This window comes from Sebastes umbrosus, chromosome 13, assembly GCF_015220745.1.
Source record: "Sebastes umbrosus isolate fSebUmb1 chromosome 13, fSebUmb1.pri, whole genome shotgun sequence".
In the NCBI taxonomy this organism is placed as follows: Eukaryota; Metazoa; Chordata; class Actinopteri; order Perciformes; family Sebastidae; genus Sebastes; species Sebastes umbrosus.
Genome location: NC_051281.1, coordinates 32882968 through 32907446, shown reverse-complemented (window position 1 = coordinate 32907446; position 24479 = coordinate 32882968). Strand labels below are relative to the sequence as shown.

The 24479-nt window shown below is 39.8% G+C and overlaps 1 protein-coding gene and 1 long non-coding RNA gene across 2 annotated transcripts in view; one reads left to right on the top strand and one right to left on the bottom strand.

The window, feature by feature from the left end:
* gulp1a (GULP PTB domain containing engulfment adaptor 1a) overlaps window positions 1-24479 on the bottom strand; it is a 290204-nt gene that overhangs the window by 9650 nt on the left and 256075 nt on the right. The window contains 10 exon segments of the mRNA XM_037789288.1: window positions 9535-9629; window positions 9845-9983; window positions 10168-10398; window positions 13577-13663; window positions 15289-15405; window positions 16499-16534; window positions 16536-16638; window positions 16783-16880; window positions 22864-22910; window positions 22913-22934. Coding sequence (XP_037645216.1) covers window positions 9535-9629; window positions 9845-9983; window positions 10168-10398; window positions 13577-13663; window positions 15289-15405; window positions 16499-16534; window positions 16536-16638; window positions 16783-16880; window positions 22864-22910; window positions 22913-22934 — 975 coding nt within the window.
* LOC119499970 lies at window positions 4314-23710 on the top strand. The gene is made up of 2 exons (XR_005209495.1): window positions 4314-4685; window positions 23584-23710. It is a non-coding gene; the product is annotated as an uncharacterized LOC119499970 (long non-coding RNA).

Sequence of the window (24479 nt, the reverse complement as noted above, 5' to 3'; positions counted from 1 at the left end):
AAATCGACAAACTGGTCTCTCATATCTGGCTTTTTCTGAAAGGTTCGCTGCAAGGTAGAGAGACGCCTCATAGCCTGATCCCTGTTGTTCGGAAGAGGGCTATGTGGTGAGCGGAATGGCAAAGGTGCAACCCAGTGGTTTTCTTCGTCAATGTAGACTTCTCTGTCCATTATCTCAAGGAAGATTCTATCTTCGACAGACAGAGCAGGTTTGTCATCATCAGGGCATCTTTGAAAGACCTTCTCACCAAGATTGTCTGTGTTGGTGGTGGGAGCTACTTCCTCTGAACAGAAAGAAGGGCTTGAATGATGTTGCTGTATAGGAGCACTGAATTTCTCCTTCACATGGATTGTTCCATTACAGGGCATGAGAAATGAGGTGCGTCCATTTTGCAGAACATTTGTCCTGTAGACGTTCACGTTGGTTGGCTTGTGAGCTCCTCTGAGGCAGACCTCACCCACAATTACCCAGCCTAAATCCAATCGCTGTGCGTATGGTGTGTTATGTGGACCATTGTACTGCTCGCGTACTTTGTGGACACTCAGAATGTCCCGCCCTAGCAACAGAAGGATTGGAGCCCTGGGGTCAGGTGGAGGAATTTTGTCTGCTACTGGTGCGAGATGAGGGAAGTACTGTGTGATGTCAGGAGTGGGAATTTCAGATCTGTCGTCTGGCATCGTATTGCACTCTAAGAGAGGGGGGAGTGCAACCTTGGTTTTCCCATCGAGTGTTGCAACAATGAAATTGCTGACTTTCCTTCCTGCTGTCTCCTTTATGCCTGAGCATGTCTTCAGAGTGTACGAGGATGAATCTCCAGTGATGCCAAACAGGTTGAAAAACTCCGACTTCACCAGTGACCGGTTGCTTTGGTCGTCTAACACTGCGTACATTCTCTCAGCTTTGTCAGGATGGTTAGCAGGGTAGACGTGGACTAAGCAGATTTTGGCACATGATCTGGGCCCAAGGGTCTCGCCACAGATTTCGGTGCACATAGATGTGACTTCAGGCGACGAACCGCTGGCTCGCTCCCCGCCATGCTCTTGCTCCGTTACAAAGGTCCCCACTGACCAGGGAGCTGGACCTGGGTGTAATGCAGAGATGTGCTTGTCACTATTACACTCCTTGCACTTCACAGCTGCCTTACAGTCTTTAGCAATGTGCTTTGTAGATGCACAACACCGAAAGCAGATGAACATTTCCTTCAGATAAGCTTTCCTTTCGTCCAAATGCTTGCCTCTGAATCCACGGCACTTTGCTAAAGGATGTGGCTTGTTGTGGATAGGGCACTGATTGTTTGGATCATCTGCTTTCTTTGCAGGTGTGTAGCCCTGTGAAGCTGGAGGTGGGGCTGACACTTCAGTTTTTCTCACCGACACTGGTGTCCGATTACTGAACCTTTCAGGTTTCTCAGGCTTAGAATGGTTCAAGCTGCTGGATGTGGAAAACATGAAACTTGGATCATTCCTGGTCTTTGCTTGGCTGCATATAAATTTCACGAAGAATCGGAATGGTGGAAAGGAAACACGGTGTTCATCTTTGTACTTGGAGCCTTGAGAGATCCAGCGTTCCTGCAGGCCGTATGGAAGCTTTTCCACTATAGGATTGACTCCTCTAGCAGTGTCAAGATATGCAAGGCCAGGTAGGTGCCCGCCTGCCTTTGCTGACTCTACCTCCAGAAGTATGTCTCCTAGTTCTCTGAGCCTCTGGCCATCCTTGTTAGAGATTCTGGGGAAATTATCCAGCTTCTGTAGCAGGGCATGTTCGATCATCTCAGGGCAGCCGTAACTGTCTTCTAATCGCTGCCAAATCATGTTTACACCTGCTGTTGGATTGTGCACATGAACTGACCTGATTCGCAGAGCTTGCAAAGATGATTCTGGGCCGAGCCACTTAGTGAGTAGGTCGAGCTCCTCTCTGGCTATTAGATTGAGCTCTCTGGCAACAGCTTGGAAAGAGGTCTTCCATGCCCAGTAGTTTTCCGGGCGGTCGTCAAATTTTAACAGTCCAGAACTCACTATTTCTCTCCTGACCAGGTATTTTGCCAAGTCAGTCATTTGTGGTATTTCACATGCATAGTCCCTAAGGCTGGGTGTGCGAGACATCGGTGGAGGGGAATAAGAAGGGTAGTATGCTCTTCGTGCATCATCTACTGGCTCGTTTGCTCTTTGCATGTCGTTTACTAGCTCGTCTTTAATATACAACTTTGACAGAACATTCTCTGCCCTTGCAGGTGGCCCGCTCTGAGCTGTATTTTGCTGAGAGGTCTCTGTTTGTGTGGGTTTGACAGGCGGTTGCTGTGAGACTGGAGCTTGTTGCTGGGCGTGTGGTGCTAAGGAATGGGTCTGCACATACTCGCTGGTACGCTGAGCAGGATCCTCATGAGCGATCTGGGTTAAGTCTCTGAGAGGTCTCTCTTCCACTTCAACCGCTGCTTCGTAGACTGCTGCTTCAGCTGAGGCTGCTGTGGCACTCCTCTCTTTTTGTAGCACATACAGACTGGCTTCCACCTCTGCTTTACGCCACGCTGTCTCAGCCAAGGTCTTCTGATGCTCTGCCTCGAGATGAGCTTTTTCTCTCATCATAGCTGCCTCTTTTGCAGCGTATGAGACCTGTACACGAGCTGCCTCCGCTTTAGCTCTTGCCTTGGTTGCTGCTGCACTGGCTGAAGACCTGCTTGATCTTCCAGATGACTTGGAGACTTGTGAGCTGGTCTCCATGATGTGTCTGTCCACTTGGTGCTGCTTCGAAGAGCTTTGGATGCAGTGTGCTGATTACAGTGTAATTCCCGTGGTTTTCACCCGCTGTGTAATTGTCCTTTTACTATTCTGTCCTCACAATTACGTGTCAGAGCAAAGCTAGACAGATAGTGAACAAAAACTCCAATAAACCGTGTCTTGAAAAAGGTGTGGCTTTACTGGTGGTCGTTTCTGTAAAACTGAAATAAATACATACAAAGCATGTATTAATATTCTGCATACACAGCAGATACAAGCATATGAAATGAAATTACAATGTAAATAGTTCTGCTTATGAAATGCTTGTTAACTTAATGTAATAAACATGAATTAAACTTCTTTTTAAATGACCATGAATTTTAACCCTCTCTCTTTTCAGGTAATAACATGACAGGTTAGTGTTTTAACTTAACATACATATCCACCAGGTAAGTAACTTAGGTTAGTTCACAAGTTGCACAGTTATTAGCTTAGACCTCCATTGAAATCTCCCTTGGTTAGCTAGCAATCTGAAAAGTGAGCATACACACATGTGTAGACTAAAGTAGATTCATAACAATCAATCAAATAACATTTTCCTTCCACAGGACTACTTCTTTATCAAAACAGTCAATCTAACAATGATTCACATCTTTACTTACGGACATATATACTCCAAGGCTCAAATGAAGGGAGATAACTGCTTTTGCATGCATACTGCTCTTTGTTCAACTGAAAACCATATGGAGAAAAAACACTCACTACCTTAAACGTCCACAGGAGGCAGTAATGCACTTAACAGAATACATATCATAATAAACAGATAAAAAACAATTCTCTTTCCCACCACAAATAGTCTAGCTGTGAAGGCTACTACGTATATAGCTTGTGTCCAAGGAAGAAAGGGATAACACGATAGTTTTAACACTAACTTTAAACTTTAAAATCAATAGTTGTTTTAGGAGGTACTGCAGCACACCTAGCCTACTTCCTCATTCATGCTATTTGCATAAATAAATTGAAAATGAAAATTTTACGAAAATGTCCCTGCTTATGGGCATACTGGGGGTGGTCCCCGGGGTAGAAACGTCAGTAGCAAATATCGGATCAAATTCAAGGTTTATGAACGGAATGTTAGACTGTACTGGTCCTCAAATTTAAATTCTATGCATTGACTAGTTTGTTGTTGGAAGATAGATCAGTATTGGACGTACTGAGGAGAGATGCTGGACAGTGCTGGCGAGCCAGCCAGATGTATGGTGGACTGAGATAGCTGGAAGCTCCGCTTGAAAGCCCGTCTGAGGACGACCCAATGACATCAATTCCGATAGTTGTATTATCACTCTTTTATATCCACCACTATTGGTTTTGTGTTATCAGTCCTACTTGTATTAGCTATTACAGCTGCTAGGCTATTATTGTAGCTGCTTCTCTCTCTCTCTCTCTCTCTCTCTATCCCCCCATCCGGTCTCGGCAGATGGCCGCCCGCCCTGCGCCCGGTTCTGCTCCAGGTTTCTTCCCAGTAATCGGGGAGTTTTTCCTGGCCACAGCGCGCTTGGTGGATCATGTTGGGTCTCTAAACTATGGTGTACGGTCATAGACCTGCTCTATATATAAAGCGTCTTGAGATAACTTCTGTTGTGATTTGACGCTATACAAAAATAAATTTAATTGAATTAAATTGAATATTGTTTAAAGATTATTAATTTTTGTACATCCTAACTCATTAATCACTATATTAGCATTGGAAAGACACTATTGTCTACTATGGTCTTGAAAAGGACTTGACTGGACCTGGTCTTGAACTTGACTTGGACTCAATTAAGTTGGCCTGATTTTACTGTCATCAGGCCATTAAATAGACATTATCAGTCGCTTTAAGCACCATTGATGTGGGTCATTAGGGGCCTACTACAACTACTATGTTGTAACAACGTCACATTTTGAACACAAACAAAAAGGCATCTTTAGGTTTAGGCAACAAAACTACAACTTCTTTAGGTTTAGACAAAAAACCTACAACTTCTTTAGGTTTAGGCAACAAAACTACAACTTCTGTAGGTTTAGAAAAAAAACAGGTTTAAACAATAAAACTACAACTTCTTTAGGTTTAGGCAACAAAACTACAACTTAACTTCTTTAGGTTTAGGAAAAAACACAGGTTAACGCAACATAACTACAACTTATTTAGGTTAAGGTAAAAAAAAACACTTAGTTTAAGGAAAAACATCATGTTTTCGTTCAAAATAACTACAAACACAAAGACAACTACACATTGTTGGTTTCACACGGGATGCAAACTCTGGTCTCCTTGGTGAAAGCCCTGTGTTTTGTTTCCCATCCATCATCAACCACCACCCCTTATGGAGTTTCACACTGTCTATACAACAGCACCTGACTTCTGCTTCTGCTCCTGTCATAATTACTACGGTCACTAGAGGGCGCCGTTGCGTTCTTTTATACCTTCTTTCGGTAATCTACCATGTGAATAGATAATACAACCTACTAGTGGGTGTAGTAGGCCCCTATTGACCCACATCTATGGGGCTTATAGTGACTGATAACGCCTATCTAATAGCCTGACAACAGTCTAATTGGCTAATACAGCCCTGCTTCTTAGCAATTATTTGCTGAAAATCAACATCTTATATGATTAAAAAGTGTGTTTGCTGACATTAAATAATTATTCCTTGTCTGAGACAAGCAGCTCATTAACTACAGAGCAAGAGAGCTGAGAAAACAATCTGCTAATCAACGACAATCAGGCCTGTTTCTCCCTCTACTGGGAGAAAGATGAATATTACAGAGAGGTAAATGACATCCACGGTGTGAGTGCATTCAACGTCCTCCATGCTGCATGCAAGACAAAGACACAACCACAGTCACAGCACAGACACAGAAGCAGAGCAAAGAGTACAAACCATCTCTGACGCTACAAGTGGAGAGGACAAGAGATGCATTCACGTGTTAATAGATAAGAAGAGGAAGAAATATTAAGTGCACTAAAAACAATTGTGTCAGTGCAACATTGCCTTCTACTGGCAACGCCCAGCTAAATCTCAGCAGTTCTTTTGCAAACAATCCCACAACAAATCCCAGAAGTCATTATTTTCTAATCACACTGTAATTCCAAACCTTTACACAGACCCACAGAAAACGCCTGATTGTTGTGGATATGGCAGGACTGTATTTCTATTTGACTGTGGGATTGCACACCAACTCAAGCTACAGCAGTAGTTCTCAAATGTTCTGTCATCCATCCTTAGGAAGGAGAAAAAAAAGAAAAAGCCATATTTCCTAATACCACTTATAGGAAATAAGAACAGTTAATATCAACTTAACTGTCCAACCATGAACAAAATTGGGACATTAGCACACTATAAAACATCATAAAGGAATTTAGTGGACTCCTCTACTCTTTTATTAACCCTCTGAGACTAACAATAGACCTGTTTTTGTCTTTTTTAGGAGGGTCCAGGGGTCTTTAGAGGGATATAGCAGGTCAACAGTAGATGCCACATAGTAGTGGTGTACATCATCTGAAAGCTGGGAACCGGAATTAATTTGAGATGCAGCTCAGCACTGTGGGTCACGATGTTCTAGTCATTAATCAGAAATAGACATTAATTAATTAATTACAATGCATTTTAAAAAGTGTATACGTGTTTAGAACATTATGATGGAAGTATGTGATGGTCATCCCCATGCTGTTTTATGTCACATAAATTGTTGCAGCAATTTTTGGGTTGATACATTTGTTACACAGATTTGGTGCTAAATTTAACCATTTTTTTTACCAATGAAGAATTGATAAAAATGATCATTAATCCCTCCAAATGACCACATTAAGACACCAAGACATTGAGGAACACTATAGTAAAAGACATGCTGTGATTTGGTTTAAAAAACTTTTGACATTTGGAGATTTTCTGTAAGAATTGGACTTTTCGGCGATTGGATGGCGAGCACTTCTGTTCTGGAAACTGCTCAGAAACCCCCTTATTGTTAGTATACCTAGAAAAGCCATCCATCCTCTGAATGCTCTAAGTCTCTAGTCTGATCCATCCATCCTCTGAATGCTCTAGGTCTCTAGTCTGATCCATCCATCCTCTGAATGCTCTAGGTCTCTAGTCTGATCCATCCATCCTCTGAATGCTCTAGGTCTCTAGTCTGATCCATCCATTCCAGTAGAGTGGTGAAATATGGTAATAACCTGAGAGCAAGGTAGGAAACGTCTTTAAACTTTCTTGATTTTGACTTTGACTGATGTATTTGCTTGATGCTACATGTTGTTTTGTGTCCATAAATCCTGATTAATCTTGATACGGCCTTGCTAGTGAACTCTTCTTTCTTTGTTCTGACCACATAAAATATATTATCCAACTTAAGTTCCTTTGTCTATTTTCCCCACCCCCTTGCACTGGCTCTGGTATTGAAAGACCCGCCCCCCAGTTTGAGAACCGCTGAGCCACAGTGTCAGTAGCCTATCTGAAGCCTCTAAATGAAGACAGCAATAGAACGTGAACGAGCCCCAAGTGAAAAACTGTCGAGTGACTTTATTCATCCTTCCAGACAGTGGGGGCTTTCTGAATAGTGAATAAAATGTTAAACTCAGCTGTTCATTTATTGCTCCACCAGACCACAAATACTGTTCCATAAAATGTTCCACTGTGATGTTCAAACATCTTCACTGAACACAGAGAAAAGACTTAATGATAAACCTGAATAAAGAAGTGAGTCCTATTCATCACTGAGTCAGCTGAGGATTTTATTACAAATCTTATTGTGCTGTGCTCTCAGAAACTGGAGTATAGAATCAGGTTTTACTGCTCGATGCACAACACTATGTCAAACATGATCTATTCTAACAGTATTAAGGTATTGGAGCTCATTTACGGTCCACAACCGGCCAATTGGGACCAAACTGTCCAGAAATTATTCAGAAGAGGTGTCCACCACTGAGGCATCGCCACCATAATAACATATTAACACAAATTAGTTTTAATGCCACTAATTTCTTTAACACATTAACACAATCGATCTGGTCAATTGATTTGAGTTTTAAACGCTAGAGTGAAGATCCTGGTATCATAGTAAACTATAAAACCTGATGAATCCATCGGTACCAACCATGTCATACTAGCTTGTCGAAGGAGGTTAAATAACGCTCCAAACTTGAACTAAATTTTGGCGAGGAAAAACTGTCATGTCCATTTTCAAAGGGGTCCCTTGACCTCTGACCTCAAGATATGTGAATGTAAATGGGTTCTCTGGGTACCCACGAGTCTCCCCTTTACAGACATGCCCACTTTATGATAATCACATGCAGTTTGGGGCAAGTCATAGTCAAGTCAGCACACTGACACACTGACAGCTGTTGTTGCCTGTTGGGCTGCAGTTTGTCATGTTATGATTGGAGCATATTGTTTTATGCTAAATGCAGTACCTGTGAGGGTTTCTGGACAATATCTGTCATTGTTTTGTGTTGTTCATTGATTTACAATAATAAATATAAACATACAAAAATGTTTTTATTAATTTTCCATTAATCACGATTAACTATGGACAATCATGCGATTAATCGGGAAGACATAGATGCAAATTATTATTTTTTTTCAGATTACCTGTCTCATGCACTACTATCAGGCTATAGTGACCGTTTTATAAGAATACATTTTTATCCTACTGCTCAAAGTTGCCAACTGCAGCTTATTGTTATTATTGCATATTGTTTATGCTAAATGCAGTACCTGTGAGGGTTTCTGGACAATATCTGTCATTGTTTTGTGCTGTTAATTGATTTACAATAATAAATATATACATACATTTGCATAAAGCAGCATATTTGTCCACTTCCATGTTGATAAGAGTATTAAATACTTGACAAATCTCTCTTTAAGGTTCATTTAGAACAGATAAAGAATGTGTGATTAATCACGATTAACTATGGACAATCATGCGATTAATTGCTATTAATATATTAATCGACTGACAGCCCTAATTACTAAGGTACTGGAGCTCGCTTACAGTCCACAACCGGCCAATTAGGGCCAAACTGTCCAGAATTGATTCAGCAGAGGTGCCCACCACTGAATCTTCAAAGTGCTGATATACTGATAATAAGACAGACAGGAGACCACTGTTTAACCTGCCTCCCTGCAGTTCTCTAAAACAGTGATTCTCAAAGTGTGGTCCGCAGAGAGAGTCCGCCAAATACTTTGTTATTAATTATAAAATGTTGCTGTGCATATCTACAGATGGAGTCTGTTTGTGCCAATAAAACAAGTATGTTTTATTGGCATACTTGTTTTATTGGCCCACCCTTTGGGCCAATAGAAACTCTGATATGATTGTGACACACAGCAATAAGTTCAGTATTTTAAAGTTGAAGCACTAAATGAAGGTCAGTGTTAGACTGGTAAGTTAAATGTCTTGATTAATAAGGACTAGGCCAGTCTTGGTACTGTTCATTTTCTGAAAGCTTTAACATCATCTGTTTAAAGACATATACAGTATTAACATTCAATAACATTGCAAATTCCCCCGCTGTGGGACTAATAAAGGATCATCTCATTTTATCTTAATATCATTCAAATGTAAATGTGTTTTTGTTCATCAATGAAACAGGTCTGAAGTATTAGGTTGACAAGTTTTAGAATACAAATAGTTCCAATGACATTTAAGAGTACACATCGTAGAAGCATTATGCCTAAATTGGTGTTAGGATAAAGAGGGGGTCCATGGAACATTTTCTCCCCTGTAAGGGGTCCCTGGCCCCAAAAGGTTTGAGAAGTCCTGCTATAAAACAGTGTTCACTCACCTGCATCTCGTCCAGCTTCGACTGAATATCTGGAGGGAAGTCAGCTGACCCACAGGTGAACGGATCAAACGGCTCAGCACCAAACAGGTCCTTCCCTACAAACAGACACATTAACAGCAGCAGATAAACATTGCACTGCCTGAAAAGGAAAAACGGCGTCAATAGACAGTAAGTTCAAGTCCTTATGCTTCAAATATTGAAACAAAAACCAACTGAATTTCTAACAGCTGCAATTCAGCGGAAAAAAAGCTGGAGAACTAATTCAAATGTGTAAATCTTAGGATCAGAAGGCGACCAAATAACTACTCACTTATATCTGGTGGTAATGTGGTCGGTGGTGGTGGCGGGCAGCCGTTGCTGGCCAGTGTGGGAGCCAGCGGTGTCCCAGGGGAGAAAGGAACCATGTCGAAAACATCTGTAGACTGTGGTTTCATGGAGATACTCCCTGCCTGTATATAAAGTTGTAAAGATGGTTAGGCCGAGGCCAGACTTGTGGAAGCCCGCAGGTAGACAAACTACAGTTATTATTTTTGTTTTACACAAAAGCAAGAGAAGAAGCAGAAAAGACAGGCAGAAGCAGCAGGCCTCAGGAACAGCGACAAAACACATAGCAGAATGAGAGAAAAAGCGTACGCGAGGCCGTGGGATGCTGCATCCCTCGGTAGGCTTAGGAGGAAGGAGAGCGGGTTTGGCAGGCGGAGGAGTTAGTAGCCCGCTGGACAAGTTGGACTCCGGCGAGCTCATAGGAGTGAGCGTGACAGAGGAGATCTCCAAACAGGAGAGTGACTTGATGCTGTGACACCAGAAGAGAGAGGAGGGTCTCTGCAGCATGTACGCTTCATTAGCTGCGTTTATGTGCAGCGGCTGAGAAAAGAGCGCAGACAGACAGTGACCAGAGAGGGACAATATTATTCAGTCTCGTAGAGGAGGAGAGTCGTGGGTAATTGCATTCGTGGGAGGCTGTCACCAGTACTGACGTTTGGCCCAGTTACATTCTGAATGTATCACAGTCCTCATCAGACCAATCAGGTGTGTAATTGCTTTGCATCAGACACAGCTTAGACCCACACAGACGCCCTCCAGATAGGTTTGGTTATTCCAAACTTGAGTTTGAAGCATTTATTCACACAAGCAATATCTGCAAACCCAGCTGTCCTTAAAACAACCTGCCAGCTTCAATTTGATGAACTCTCACAATTAAAAGTTGCTGGTGGTTGTTTGCTTCTGGCTGATGTGGAACTTTTGAATCCCAAATGATTTGAGTCACATGACATTGAGAAGTTTGTCTGCAGACATTGCAGTTGAAGTCAGATTATATGATTATATGATTATATACAAAAAAAATAAATTGAATTGAATTGACTTTTGATATAAGTAATAACTCAACCTTATTCTTAGAAATAAAAAGGTATATTCATAAGTAATAAAACGCACCCTTGTTCTCAGCCTCACTTGGTCTGGTATGACCACCCTTATAAAAAAAAATGTATACTTCAAGTTTGTTTCACAAAGTAAACTTAATTATAGTTCAAGTATATTCCCAAGTATATTTTATGTAATAAGTATACTAATATCAATGTACTAGTAGAATACTTACTACTTCAATACTTCTTGGGACTAAATTGGCCCACTTTTTAGTTTCTAAAATTCTACTTTGAATGTAATAGTAGTACACTTTGAGTACACAGTACTAGTTTACATCCAAGTTGTATTTTGTACTGCAACTATAATACAATCTATACTACAAGTGAACTTATAGGTATACTGTTATATACTTGTAGCCCACTTTTTAGTTTGTGAAAGTACACTTTAAAGTATACCTCTCAGTAAACTACTAGTTTAATAGTTTTTGACTGCAAGTATACTTGTAAGTTTTCTTTAAGTTAACTTATAGTACTTAGCCAAATATAATTATACTTTTCTGTATACTCAGTATAAGCCAAGTATACTTGGACATTTCTGTATACTCGTCGGTATAAGCCAAGAATACTCAAGTATACTTTTGTTAAGTTTATCTCTGATAAGTACATAAAAAGTAAACTGAAAGCATACTCTCTTATTTTAAATTTTAAAAGAAGTATAGTAATAAACTTCTTTTTTGTAAAGGCAGTAGCTTACGGTGGCTAATGTTAACAAATGTTCAGGTGGATATTGCTAAGTAGCAGATATTACTGAGTCAGTTTGCTGACTTTAGGACTCTGCTCTACTTGTACTGCTGTTACCTTACATGGACTTGCTTTAAGGCCTTTACACACCGGGGGCGTTTTTTTGTGTGAAATATATTTTTTCGAACTATTGTTTTGTCATGAATATTTTCAAACAGAGCATGAATATTAAGCGCCGAAAAAGCGACCTACTTTTCTTTGGAACAAGGTTGATCAACCAATGAAGATGTGCGGATCGGGTTGAGTTGCACCTATAGAGTGCTACAGGAATGAGTCCTAAAACCCATAAATGAGTTAGCATTTTAGCACTTCCTGTTCCCTCGTCTGAAAGTCAATGGGTTTTTAGAATGTATTTTTAGTTAGATACCTGAAATCAGGTCTGTGCTTAACACAAGCTGAAGAGATTTTAACGTTTTGTTCTACGACATAAAATACATCAGTAAATACCCCACTTGTGAATTTTGAAGCCTTTATGTGTCTTAGAAAAGGCGGTTATTAACAACTGTCTAAATGAGACTACTGGAAGTCATCACGCCGACTCGTTCGCCTCTACAGCCATTCTCATGCTCATGCGACCGTGGTGGAGTTCGTTATAGCCTAATCCAGATCCCGTTGGCTTTTGTCGAGGGAACCCAGGGCGATGCTAACTTCCTGTTTGGCCTACAAAAATATATTATCCCTGGAGTAGGCCTGCACGATATGAGGAAAATCAGCAATGTGCAAAATCATTGTTCAATATTGCGATGACTTGCGATAAATAAATAAATATGGAAGTATGCATATTAGCTTTATTTGTCAGCCTGGTAGTCTTTAAATTCAGAACTGGATTAAAATTGAATATTTTAGATATAACTAGGCTAAATGTTGTTTCCAGAGCAGCAACAGTAATGTTTACAACAGCAAAGTCACCACATGAACTCTATAATATTTCACTGGAAACAGCGTGATAATGAAGGTTACGGTCTTTAGCCCTGTGGCCCGTTTAATACCGGGTTCTCGTAACCATCCCTCAATAAAATACATTTTCTTAATCACCGCGTTTCAGGTAGTCTTTGTGTTTGTCGCGCATGTTCATATTGCGATGACGATGAAAATGTGATTTATTGGTCAGCACTAACTGGAGCATTCTATATTTACACAACAACAACACAGAGGCTCCGTAGTCCGAACCATGGATGTATAATAAAACCTGGATACGGCGCCGCCACTCAGCCTTGCTCACGATTTTTTCCAGCGGCCACTCACAGTATTGCAGCAAAAAATCCCCTGCGGCCCAAAAAGCATTTTCCCCATTGACCACCGTTGTAAAAAAGACATCTGTAAAACTGTTGACAGGACACCTCCAACTGCAAACAAGGTTGATTATGACTTTTTCTATTATGAATTGTTGATCCATGGAGGTTTTATATTTGTAAAACATTTCTTGAGCCAAGAATTTTCAAATCTGTGATGTCATCACAATGTAAAGTCTATGGGCCAGAGGGAGAAACACTACTGTGTATTCAGTGGGCTATATACCCCAGAAGTAAACTAGGAAGCTCACTTTTTGGCATATGCACCTGACAAGCCATCCTCATAGGAATGAATAGGTGCCACCTTGGGGTCTGGTATCCAGTTCTTATTATATATCCATTGTCCGAACTAAGACGGCAAACTTTATTACTCCTTTCAACCTTTACAAAGGCAGCGCTGACCAGCTCCACTCCTTCCATTCTTACCTTTCATAATAAAAGCCCTAGACAAATAATATTCACAGGTGAGTATTTCACATTTTCTGGTGGTTTATTTATCACGCCTGCGGTGTGTAAAGGCATTTAATACGTAGAATGTGAATTTTGTTCAATCTCTAAACTGAGGAGGTGTGTGTTTGTCCTTACTGGTGGAACATGAGCTATCATCAGCTGCTCTTCAAGATCTTGAAGCTGTTGCTTCAGCTCAGAGTTTTCTGTTTCCAGTTCTTGAATCTGCATGAAAACAAAAGCAGTTCAGTGATTTTAGAAGTCACAGTAAGTGAAAGTCTAAATGAACTGTAGCATGGTGCCTGATACTGAAGCATCAACTATGAAACACAATCTAACTACAGAGTTTTACACAAAATTCTCATACATATAATGAATCTATCCATGATACTGTAATTAGTCACAGTCCTGTAAATACCCATAATGTCTAATAAAAACAGCTCTGTTTTCAGCTTTGTTACAATGCATTTCTTAGGTAATCAAATGTTCATTTTAAAGGTTTGTTAAGCTTGGTAACACAAAATAACCATATTTAGAGATACATTGTTGTCACTGGACAATATGTCATTTTTATTGCGATATCAATATACAATATATTGTGATAAAGTTAATTGTTAAAAACATTCAAACTGTTTAAAGTGAAGATAAAACAAAATTAAATACAGAAACAAATCCAAGTACTTCCTCACATTGATGCAGAAATCCTTAAATATTAAAGCTGCAGTCGGTAACTTTGAGCAAAATTGTTAAAAAATGTATTTTTATAAAATGGTCACTATATCCTGACAGTAATGTATGAGACAGGTAATCTGTGAAAAAAATGTCCTCTGTGTCGTCCTAGTGCTCCTAATGGCATTAGCAAGATTTCACCACGCCCAAAGCAAAAAAAAACAAAACAATCAGAGCTGAGATGAGATGAGATCAGAATACAATACTATTATTAGTATAATACTATCTGTAGAATTAGATTCCAGTGGTGGCTGCGTAGGATTGTTTCTGACTAGTGTGATCCAAACATTACTAATAACTCCAGAGCGCTGTGAAGTTAACAGTTATTGAAAATATCTTGAAGTCAGAAGTCAAGGGACCCCTTTGGAAATGGCCATGCCATCTGGATTTGGCAATTAGTGAATTTTACAACTTTTAGGACATTACACATTTAAATTAGGGCTATTTGAGTGTTCGTACTGGGAAGTTGATTTACCTAGAAAACAAAGATCCTCTGATTTACAGATGTCTCTTTATACATCCATGGCTATGGACTCATTGGCATTTACAGACCAAAATGGCGGCCGCGCTACCGCAGCACTACCGCAGCGCGCTACCGCAGCACTACCGCAGCGCGCTACCGCAGCACTACCGCAGCACTACCGCAGCGCGCTACCGCAGCACTACCGCAGCGCAACCGCAGCACTACCGCAGGCTTTAGGCTATTTTTACAGCTTTTTCAAGTTAGAACAACAAATAGAAGTCTTTTTAGAAATGACTGCAAATGAACCTGACAAGACATGAAACTACCCTGCCCCTCATTTAATCAAACACATGTTTTAATAAGTTGCTATTTAAAACCAAAGTACTGGGAAAGCTCCACAGTTTCAGCAGGGTGTACAATAACCCAGTTAAAGGTTGGGTCTGTAACAACAGAGCTCATTGATATTTATACTGATATTCTTCATCAGCACAGCTTAATTGTCCACACTGCATGTCTTAAACCAATCAATAGAAACAAGTCTTGCATAAATTAATAAAAGCATCAAAGTGTCAGCATCGTGGTGTAAGTTTTCAAAGTAAAAGTAAATTAAAGTCCATGTGAAAGCAAACAAGCTGAGTCAACTGGACGTGAGACATACTCTTTTCTGTAGGGTTCCGATCTGTTTCCTGGTTTCCACGTCTTTGCCTCCAGACTCCAGGAACTTCTTGTAAGCCAGGTCGAAGGCCTGACCGATGGTCAGAGTTATCTCTTCTGCCTGCAGCAGGGGAGCAACAAAGACCTTACGAGGGGTGGGAAAAAACGTATTCACCTATGTATCGTCATTTCATTTTTTACAATTTTGAAATAGATTTTTTAATGCCATAATCTATATATTGCGGTGAAGGAAGTTACCGCTTTTATTGTTGTAGTCTGAGTAACAGGACGTCATATCCATTCCGTATCCGTCAACCAAAACAAAACCAGCCAGCTGCCGCGAGCCGAAACCGGCAGATACAACAGAGCAGAAAACGTTGGAGGGTCAGCGTGGATAGGACCTGCACCCTCACATGTTAAATCCAGCGTGGTAAACACTACACATCCAGTAAAGGATGGAAACACTTTGGGTTTCACACATGACAGGAAAAGCAGAGCTAGACAGAGCAGAGCTAAAGCTGCATGCTAACTCTGTCACGGACAGGAAACATTATCGTATTGCGGTAACGTGCGGTCAAGCCGGCCTTCGCTCTCGTCTCCGTGGTCAATGGGCCGACGCTACGACTGTAGAGCACCCAGATACTGACATTTATGTTCTCTGCATTGAAACGGCCCCGATGGAGCTGACCATGGATGGATAAAGAGAACGGAGCTGACGGGAGAGCTAGAGACCACCTTGGAGAAGTTAGAGGAAGTAGACACGTGGGACTACGTCCGCTTTTCAAAATAAGGGAACTGTATATACTACATAAATCTATGGAAATAAGACTGATGGATTATATTCACTAAAAGAATAAAACATTACATGTCCCGTATAAATTAAATACAAAGTACCACTAATCTGTGAGGGAAATGTCTTTGTTCTTTCTTTATTTTTGGGTTACTGGAACATTTTGTATAAATAATTCCTGCCAATGACTGATATATTTGACTTCAGGACATCGCAAAAGTATCATGATAGTATCGAACCGGAGATAGGTGTATCATCCCAGCACTATTATTTACAGTTGAATTGATCATTGACGGTTAACTACAAGATGTCAAAATACCAAATAAATGAGGGCACAGTATCAAAATATGTAATAATTCTACATTCTGTCAAATGTGTTCTACATTTGTTTCACTGAAAAGACAAGGAAGCAGAAGGCACTTACACACTTTTCACTGTCAAACACATAGCACAGGTGTTTTGTTGGACTCTGAGTCTTTGCAGATAAAAGTAAATATCCTCTTATCAGTTTTGTCATCTGCACAGAAGGATATCCTGTGTAACTGACAGTTATGCCTGCACATCCTGGAAAACAAACACAACACATGCATTATTTATTTTGTGTTGACTACGAATCCGCTCTTTCTCTACATGGTGTTTATTGTCAGTAGAACTTCAGGTGTCATGTACAGTTGTGCACCAAAACAACATTCTAAGCTTTGAACTCACTTTGTCTTGGGATCAAGTATCTTCACACCATAAATGGAGATTTGCAATTCCACTTTGGGGGTTTTCTGTCCCTCTGACTTCTTGATATGTCTCTGAAACTGCCAATAAGAGAAATAACAAACTATTTGATTAGTCCACCGTATTAACGCACCATTACCTACAGTATAAGGAGCAAAAGCACATGCATGTTAATGATATACAACACTACAACAAGGGGCCTAGTAAGGTACACACCTTTAAAGGCAGGGCCGCTACTAGCCCTTTTGGTGCCCTAGGTGAAATTTGGATTGGAGCCTCGTAAACCGCAACATGCATCAGACATCACAATGGTTTTAAGACAAAAATGTATATTTTTATTTCATAAATAACTGTATTTATTATAATATAAATAAATAATTAGTTCCTGATAGTGTTGGCTTAAAAGTGTTTAGTCACTACAATTTACACTTTTATTCACAAATAATTGCAGTTATTTGTCTATTTGTTACCTTAATGCCGAAAATGAGGAAGGGTTCCCACTGACATTTATTTTTTATTTTAAAATAAAGTTAGATTTTTTAGTGGGCGACCAGCGCCCACAGAAGGTGGCGCCCTAGGTGACCGCCTATATGACCTATGCCTTTAGCCGGCCCTGTTTAAAGGTGTGTGTTCTTTTGCCACTAGGGGAAGAAGGACAAGCGGAAAACACAACATTGTCACCTCAGAAAGTTGTTATGACGAACATACTAGCAATTAGTTGCCTATGTACACATTCGGCAGACACTGAGAGCTACATTACATTAGTTTGAAGTCGTATTTCTGCCCATCAGGCATATGAAAGTCCAATATTCATTCTTCTTTTAGCTCTGTTTGGTCTCCTCCAACTTATAGTGGCTCATTAGCTGCTAAATGCTCCACTATGTTCACCAGCTAGCTGCTAACTTTGTCTATCTGCTGTTTTGTGCTGAGCAGGGTTGTGTACAGTGGCTTTATAAGAGCCTTTTTTCTTGGAAAACAGCTGACTGGCTTGGGAATAAAACAGCTTTTAAGGGCATTTGATAATTTGTTATCATTAAGTGTTACAAGAGTGTCACTCTTCCAAGCACTGCCAAAAAACAATTGAAGTCTATCACGGTTATGTTGCCAACTGACATAAACACCAACAGGACTTGGCAGTGAGTTTAGGTCAATAACCAATGAAAATGCCTGTTAAAAGGGGCGTGAACACTGTCAGTTGAGGAGACAGTGTATAATTACACATAAGGAAACTGGCAGGAAGCTGATTAATACCCTACGAATATTACATTTTGTATATACATATATATTAATGTATCCACTACAGCATAAACATGTAAGAAGATTGAATCTGCAGCTCTAACATTTACCTGATTTCATTTTTCAACATCGTGTGTGTTCCAATCAGATACTGCAGTATTTTAACCTTTGTGCCACACTTTAACCAAGTTGCTCTGATGTCCTTAATGGATGAAGATATCTGTGTCAGAAAACTGCCATCAATTATATAGAAGTCATATTTTCCCCTTTCACTGAGTTAAATCTTTTAACCAACACGGGTCCTCATCATAACTTTAAAATATTCAACAATTTTCAGAATTTAACCCTGCAAATGTAAATTTGTTGACATAATCTGGGATATGTCAATGATTAGCAACAACACTGATTTTGATGGATATACATTTTTTGTGCAGTGTCAGATAAAAAAAAACTTCCTACTTGTTAACTTAGCGAACAAAAATGTCCCCTTCCTAACACTGCTATAAAAAATACTATTTATTAATATTGATATTGTTATATATTATTATCAATACTATTAGGGTTTTTTTTTCACAGTCTGTGATATTTCAATGATCAACAACATTGAATTTGATGAATTTTTACCTTTTTGTGGAGGAAACCAGGAAAATAGCATGTATTTGCCTTATAGAGCAAACAAGAGAAACAGTCTCAGTCGGGTGGAAAATAATAAAAACTGCAATTTAAATTGAAAGCCTGATATGCTAGAATGAACATTTTGGTTTCAATGGGTTTCATTTGGGGACATTTCTGTCCTTAGGGGTCTGAGTGTCTCTATTTTGGCTTCACAGTTTATGATAGACTTATGAGGAGCTGAGGTAGAACAACCAAATTAAAAAGCAAAAAATGTTCCTACTGATGCATGGTAAATGGACATGCATTTATATAGTGCTTTTCTAGTCTTCCGACCACTCAAAGCGCTTTACACTACATGTCAGCATTCACTCATTCACACACTGATGGCAGAGGCTGCTAAGGTGCCAACTTTGCCCATCAGGATCTAATCTAAATACTGGCTATGCCTTCGGGAGCAATTTAGGGTTAAGTGCTCAAGGAGACATCGACATGTGACCGGAGCAGCCGGGATCGAACCACCGACCTTCCGATTGGTGGACAACCTGCTCTACCCTCTGAGCCACAGCCGCCCCTGCATGAGGGTTACAAACCTCTACCACTACGGCTCTTTAAGGCTGACAGTGAAATGATGATGTGTTGAGCTGTAATCGAGCCCTTGTAAGGCCTTGAGTTTGGCTTCTATAATTTAAGACTTTTTCATTTCAGGCCTGCACACACAAACATCAATAGACTGAGAGAGAGAACAGTGTGTTTCAAGGAGATTTATCCTATTTGAGTAAAACACACATGCAATAAAAAGGCTGTTATGAGACAACAGTATTCGACCTTAACCGTGTTGTACACATGCCCTCCAGGACTGTCTCTCAATTCTCCTCACATGGTCTTTGGAAGCAATAACTGAGCCTGTCCATTGCCAATGTATCTGGGAGAGTAACCATGGAGCATTGGTCTCCAAACAGGCTTTCAAGATCAAATGTAATGCAACAATAGAGGTATGGGTTTTGGGAAAGCAGTCCTCCCCTACAAGTGGCCTCACAGATTCAACACTTGGCAGGAGAAGACAGAGGCGAGGCCAGCAGGCAGCGAGCACAGCCACATTTCCAAGAAGCTGTGAGAAAGGAGAGTCTTTGCTGCACTATAACCTTAACCCTTCAACGCATACTTGGGTCTTAAAGGTCTCATATTATGCTCATTTCCAGGTTCATAGATGTATTTTAATATTGCACATTTTACATGCTACAATTTAAAAAAAAAAAAAATGTATTCTTCTCATACTGCAGCCTGAGTCTGTCTGCCTCAGAGCCTAATTCAGCCTCTGTCTGAAAACCCCTGATTCACAAGCCTGTCTCCTCCACTCTGCTCTGATTGGTCAGCGTTTTCTGTCAATCCAACATCCTCAACAACACAGCGTCACTCCCCCCAACAGCAAGCTCAGCGCTCACGGTCTGAGTGCAGGGAGAGAGAAGCAGAAGAGTAAAATAAACTACTTTAAAGTTTATAAACCAGAAACTTCACCAAGCGCACGTTACCCGGAGGAATCTTATCAGAAATCGGCGACATATGATGAACATCTGCGGTCCAGATTCCAGGTTTTCCTGACGGTTTCTCTCAGGTAAATAATGCTATTTATATCTCTGTTAGTTAGCTCAGTGTTTACCTTATGCATCAACTCTGTAAACCGTAAACACGCACTCTGTTTTACGTCTGTCTTTACAGGTCCATCTGTGAGAAATGACCGACAGAATCATCCCAGAGGAGAGCAGACAGCTGAGAGCAGATAGCTGTGAGCAGACAGCTGAGAGCAGATAGCTGAGAACAGATGGGAGATACAGAGCTAACCCGTTAGCATGTAGCTATGTAGCTACATGCTAACGGGTTAGCTACATGCTACCGCTATGAGACGGTGTGTAAACACAGCGACCATCAGGGTGGAAAATAGAAGATGTGAAACAGTAGTCAGTTCATTATTTCTGGTAAAAGACACCTGATAAATGTATGGAAGATCAGAGTAATGGTATATTATTTACAGTAGGAGCTGTCTCTGTGTTACCATGACTACAGACCACCGGAGCTTAGTTTACCGGAGTTTACCAGAGCTGAAAGACTTTCTCCTGTACCATGTCAACATAACTGCAGGTGAGATGATTACAAATGCTGTGAATAATTAATATTGTCATCTGTCTACTCAAATAAAGTTTGACTGTGAAACAGAAATGTGTTTGTGTTGCTTACAGTCACTATTTACTACCTGTACTCCTTCTACATGCATGACATCAAATATATATAATATATAAATATCAGCTGTTAAACAGTGTAATTACATAAAGCCTTTGTGAAAGAACATGTTATATTTAGATGATGGGAGTACAGGAGCAGACTTTGCTCATATTTACGAGGTGGACTGAGAGTCAGGCTGTGGGCGGGGTCACCTAGCTGCAGGTTCTGCTCATGGTTCTCTACGTTCCACCAGGAAACCCTTACATGGCTTGCGATTCTCTAATGACGTCGGAAGAGAAGGAAAAGCTGCTAAGTGATTTTCTACACCCATTTCCGGACAAACGGAGCAGGAGAAAAAGAGAGAGGATGGTCTTTTATGATACTATGGTGACCTGTAGACACACTGGGGACAGATATTGATGTTTAAAAGACATGGAAAAGTGCATAATAGGTGACCTTTAAGCGACCCAGGACTACATTTCACCCTGTCTAATTGTATTCAATTAAGGCCAGACACTATAGGCTAAAACATGGTCTTCATGCACTGGTCATTTTTGAGATTTGGGCTACTGTGCTTCCATAGCATGTCAGACAGATGTGATAAACATTTTATTCATAAAACATGGCAAAGATGGATTTTTTTATGGCTTTTGACAGCATTTTTGATTTATGGAGAGATATGGCTCCCCCTCTTCAGTCGATTAATCGATTAATTGGTCTTTTGGTCTTAGCTGACTAAGATTACTTTTGTCAATAGTCATTTTTTTAATGCTTTTTTCATGCTGAATGACTGATTTCCAAGAAACTTGTGAGCACATCTCTGGTAAACAACAAGATTTAAAGTGGTGCTTTTCTCTGATTCTTTGTGGAGAAACACACAGTTTTACAGTTATGTCGATTAAAGGAAAACTGTGGTGTAGCATTCAGGGCAAATCTATTGTCAATAATTATATTATACTTAATAAGTAACAAACGGTTGAATTCACTATGACTTAATGTGATTAGTTCGAACTTAATATATCATCAGTTGAGGAATGTTAATTCACAGTTACTTCATACAGTATTGATATGCAACCAATTAGCTTGATTCCTCTTATATAAAAGTTTATTTCAGGGCCATGCGTTTTGCAAAAATAGCTCCACATTTCTATGAGAATAGACCCAAAGGGTACTTTTGACAGATTTACAACATAGTAATAGGGACATGAGTTGTTTTAAAAAAGAAAAAGTATTGATGTTGTTGAAACAAAATTTGCTGGATACCTCTGATATAAAAATGTCTTTATATCAGAGGTATCCAGCAAATTTGATCGCAGATCAATTAATGTATGAAGTAACCGTGAATTAACATTCCTCAAATGATGATATATTAAGTGTGAACTAATCACATGAAGTGAGCTCATCATGTGTTAATAGTTAGCTACAGGAATTCATGATTCATCCTGCATTAATTCATGCATTAAATCATCATGAGTCATGCATTAGCTAAGCATTACTTAAGTATATGATTTGTACCCTTATTTTACCTTCTTTTTCTCCATGAATATGCAAATTTAGGATGTCGCATCTAATTAGATCATATAATTCACACCAGGAACCAGTGGTGGAGAATATTAAGTGTTAAGAGTTTTCATAATGTGTCAATTGAGTTCTGCCAGTCGCTGCGCTTTAAGTGACTTATTAAGTCAAACTGTATGTTGGTATTTCAAGACAAAAATGTTACGGTTGAAGGATTCAAGCTCGCTGTGAGAAACAACAGGTTTCATGGCAGATAAATATCACTCTTATTGAATTCTGCATCTACCCGGGGGAAGGCTGACTGAGCAAACTGCTGGGAGCTCAAGAACTCCAAGGGCACCTTGCTGGTTACTGATGAGGGAGGAGAGCATTTGTCACTCACGGATCCCACCTCCCCCTGCTCTGAGTCCTCTGATTCCAATCTGGTCACTCAAGAAAACTCGCCAGGCTACAGCTTACTCTGAGGACTGGATTTACCTTTAGCTTTCGGACTGCATCCTTCACAACTTCTGTGCCTTTGGGGCTTCAACCTCTGTGTTTCCAAGGAACTGGAAAGAGAACAAAGGCACACTATAATATGACTGCAACACAACAAAGGACATACAGTGTACTGTATAGAAAGTAGGTGTTTGGAGTGTTAAACTGCACATAAAGGTAACAAGAGAAGATAGAAATGACTGTTATTCAGAAGTATGCTTTTATTAGACATGATAAACAATGCAGCCGATTTGACTCTTATCAGCCACTAAATAAGCGTTATCATTTGCTATAAAGCACCATAGATGTGGGTCAGTAGGGGCCTACTACACCTACTATGGTTGTAAAAGTGAAAACTTAAAAGCACACGTTCTTAACATGAAACGTCACATTTTGATCACAAACAAAAAGGCTTCTTTAGGGTTAGGCAACAAAACTACAACTTCTTTAGGTTTAGGCAACAAAACACAACTTCTTTAGGTTTAGGGCAGCAAAACAACAACTTCTTTAGGGTTTAGGCAACAAAACTATAACTTCTTTAGGTTTAGGAAACAAAACTACAACTTCTTTAGGTTTAGACAACAAAACAACTTCTTTAGGTTTAGGAAACAATAACTACAACTTCTTCAGGTTTAGACAACAAAACTACAAGCTTCTTTAGGTTTAGGAAACAAAATGACAACTTCTTTAGGTTAGACAGCAAAACTGCAACTTCGTTAGGTTTAGACAACAAAACTACAACTTATTTAGGTTTAGGGCAATACAATTACAAGTTCTTTAGGTATAGACAACAAAACTACAACTTCTTTAGGTTTAGACAACAAAATTACAAATTCTTTAGGTATAGACAACACAACTACAACTTATTTAGGTTTAGACAACACACAACTACAACTTCTTTAGGTTTAAACAATAAAACTACAACTTCTTTAGGTATAGGGCAACAAAACTACAACTTCTTTTGGTTTAGGGCAATAAAACTAGAACTTATTTATGTTTAGGCAATAAACCCACTTAGTTAAGTTTAGGGAAAAAAACGTGTTTTGGCTTAGAATAACTACAAACAAAAAGACAACTACTGGTTTCACATGGGATGCAAAACTCAATTACACAACAATTATTTTATAAATCAGACCAGTAGGAGTAAATTGTGTATAATCCATTGGTCATAAATTATAGAACATGAGATTTCTATCTGCATAAAGCATGAAGTCTTCTGCATAAGCATATCAATCACTGGTGACATTTCAGTCAATACCATCTGGTATTCCAAGTTCAAATGAATGTAGATAACATTTGTATCAATTAATCATGCTCAAATCCCTCAGAGACATAAATTTACCACCTTTTACAATTTAACTTGTTAAGCGTGAGAAATGCATGCTCTCAAATGCACACACACACACACACACATAGACAGACATACACACACTGGAGCAACACTTCTGCCATTCCCCAACAGATGGAGCCATTAACCTTTGTGCCTGAACATCGTGTTTTCCATCTGGCAGCAGCAGCAGTAATTGTTCCAGTCACACCACCTGCTTCAGTGCCTCCTGAGCTTAATGTGTGTAGCCTGTTCCAATATAAGGCTTCATAAACACTGGTGTCAGCCC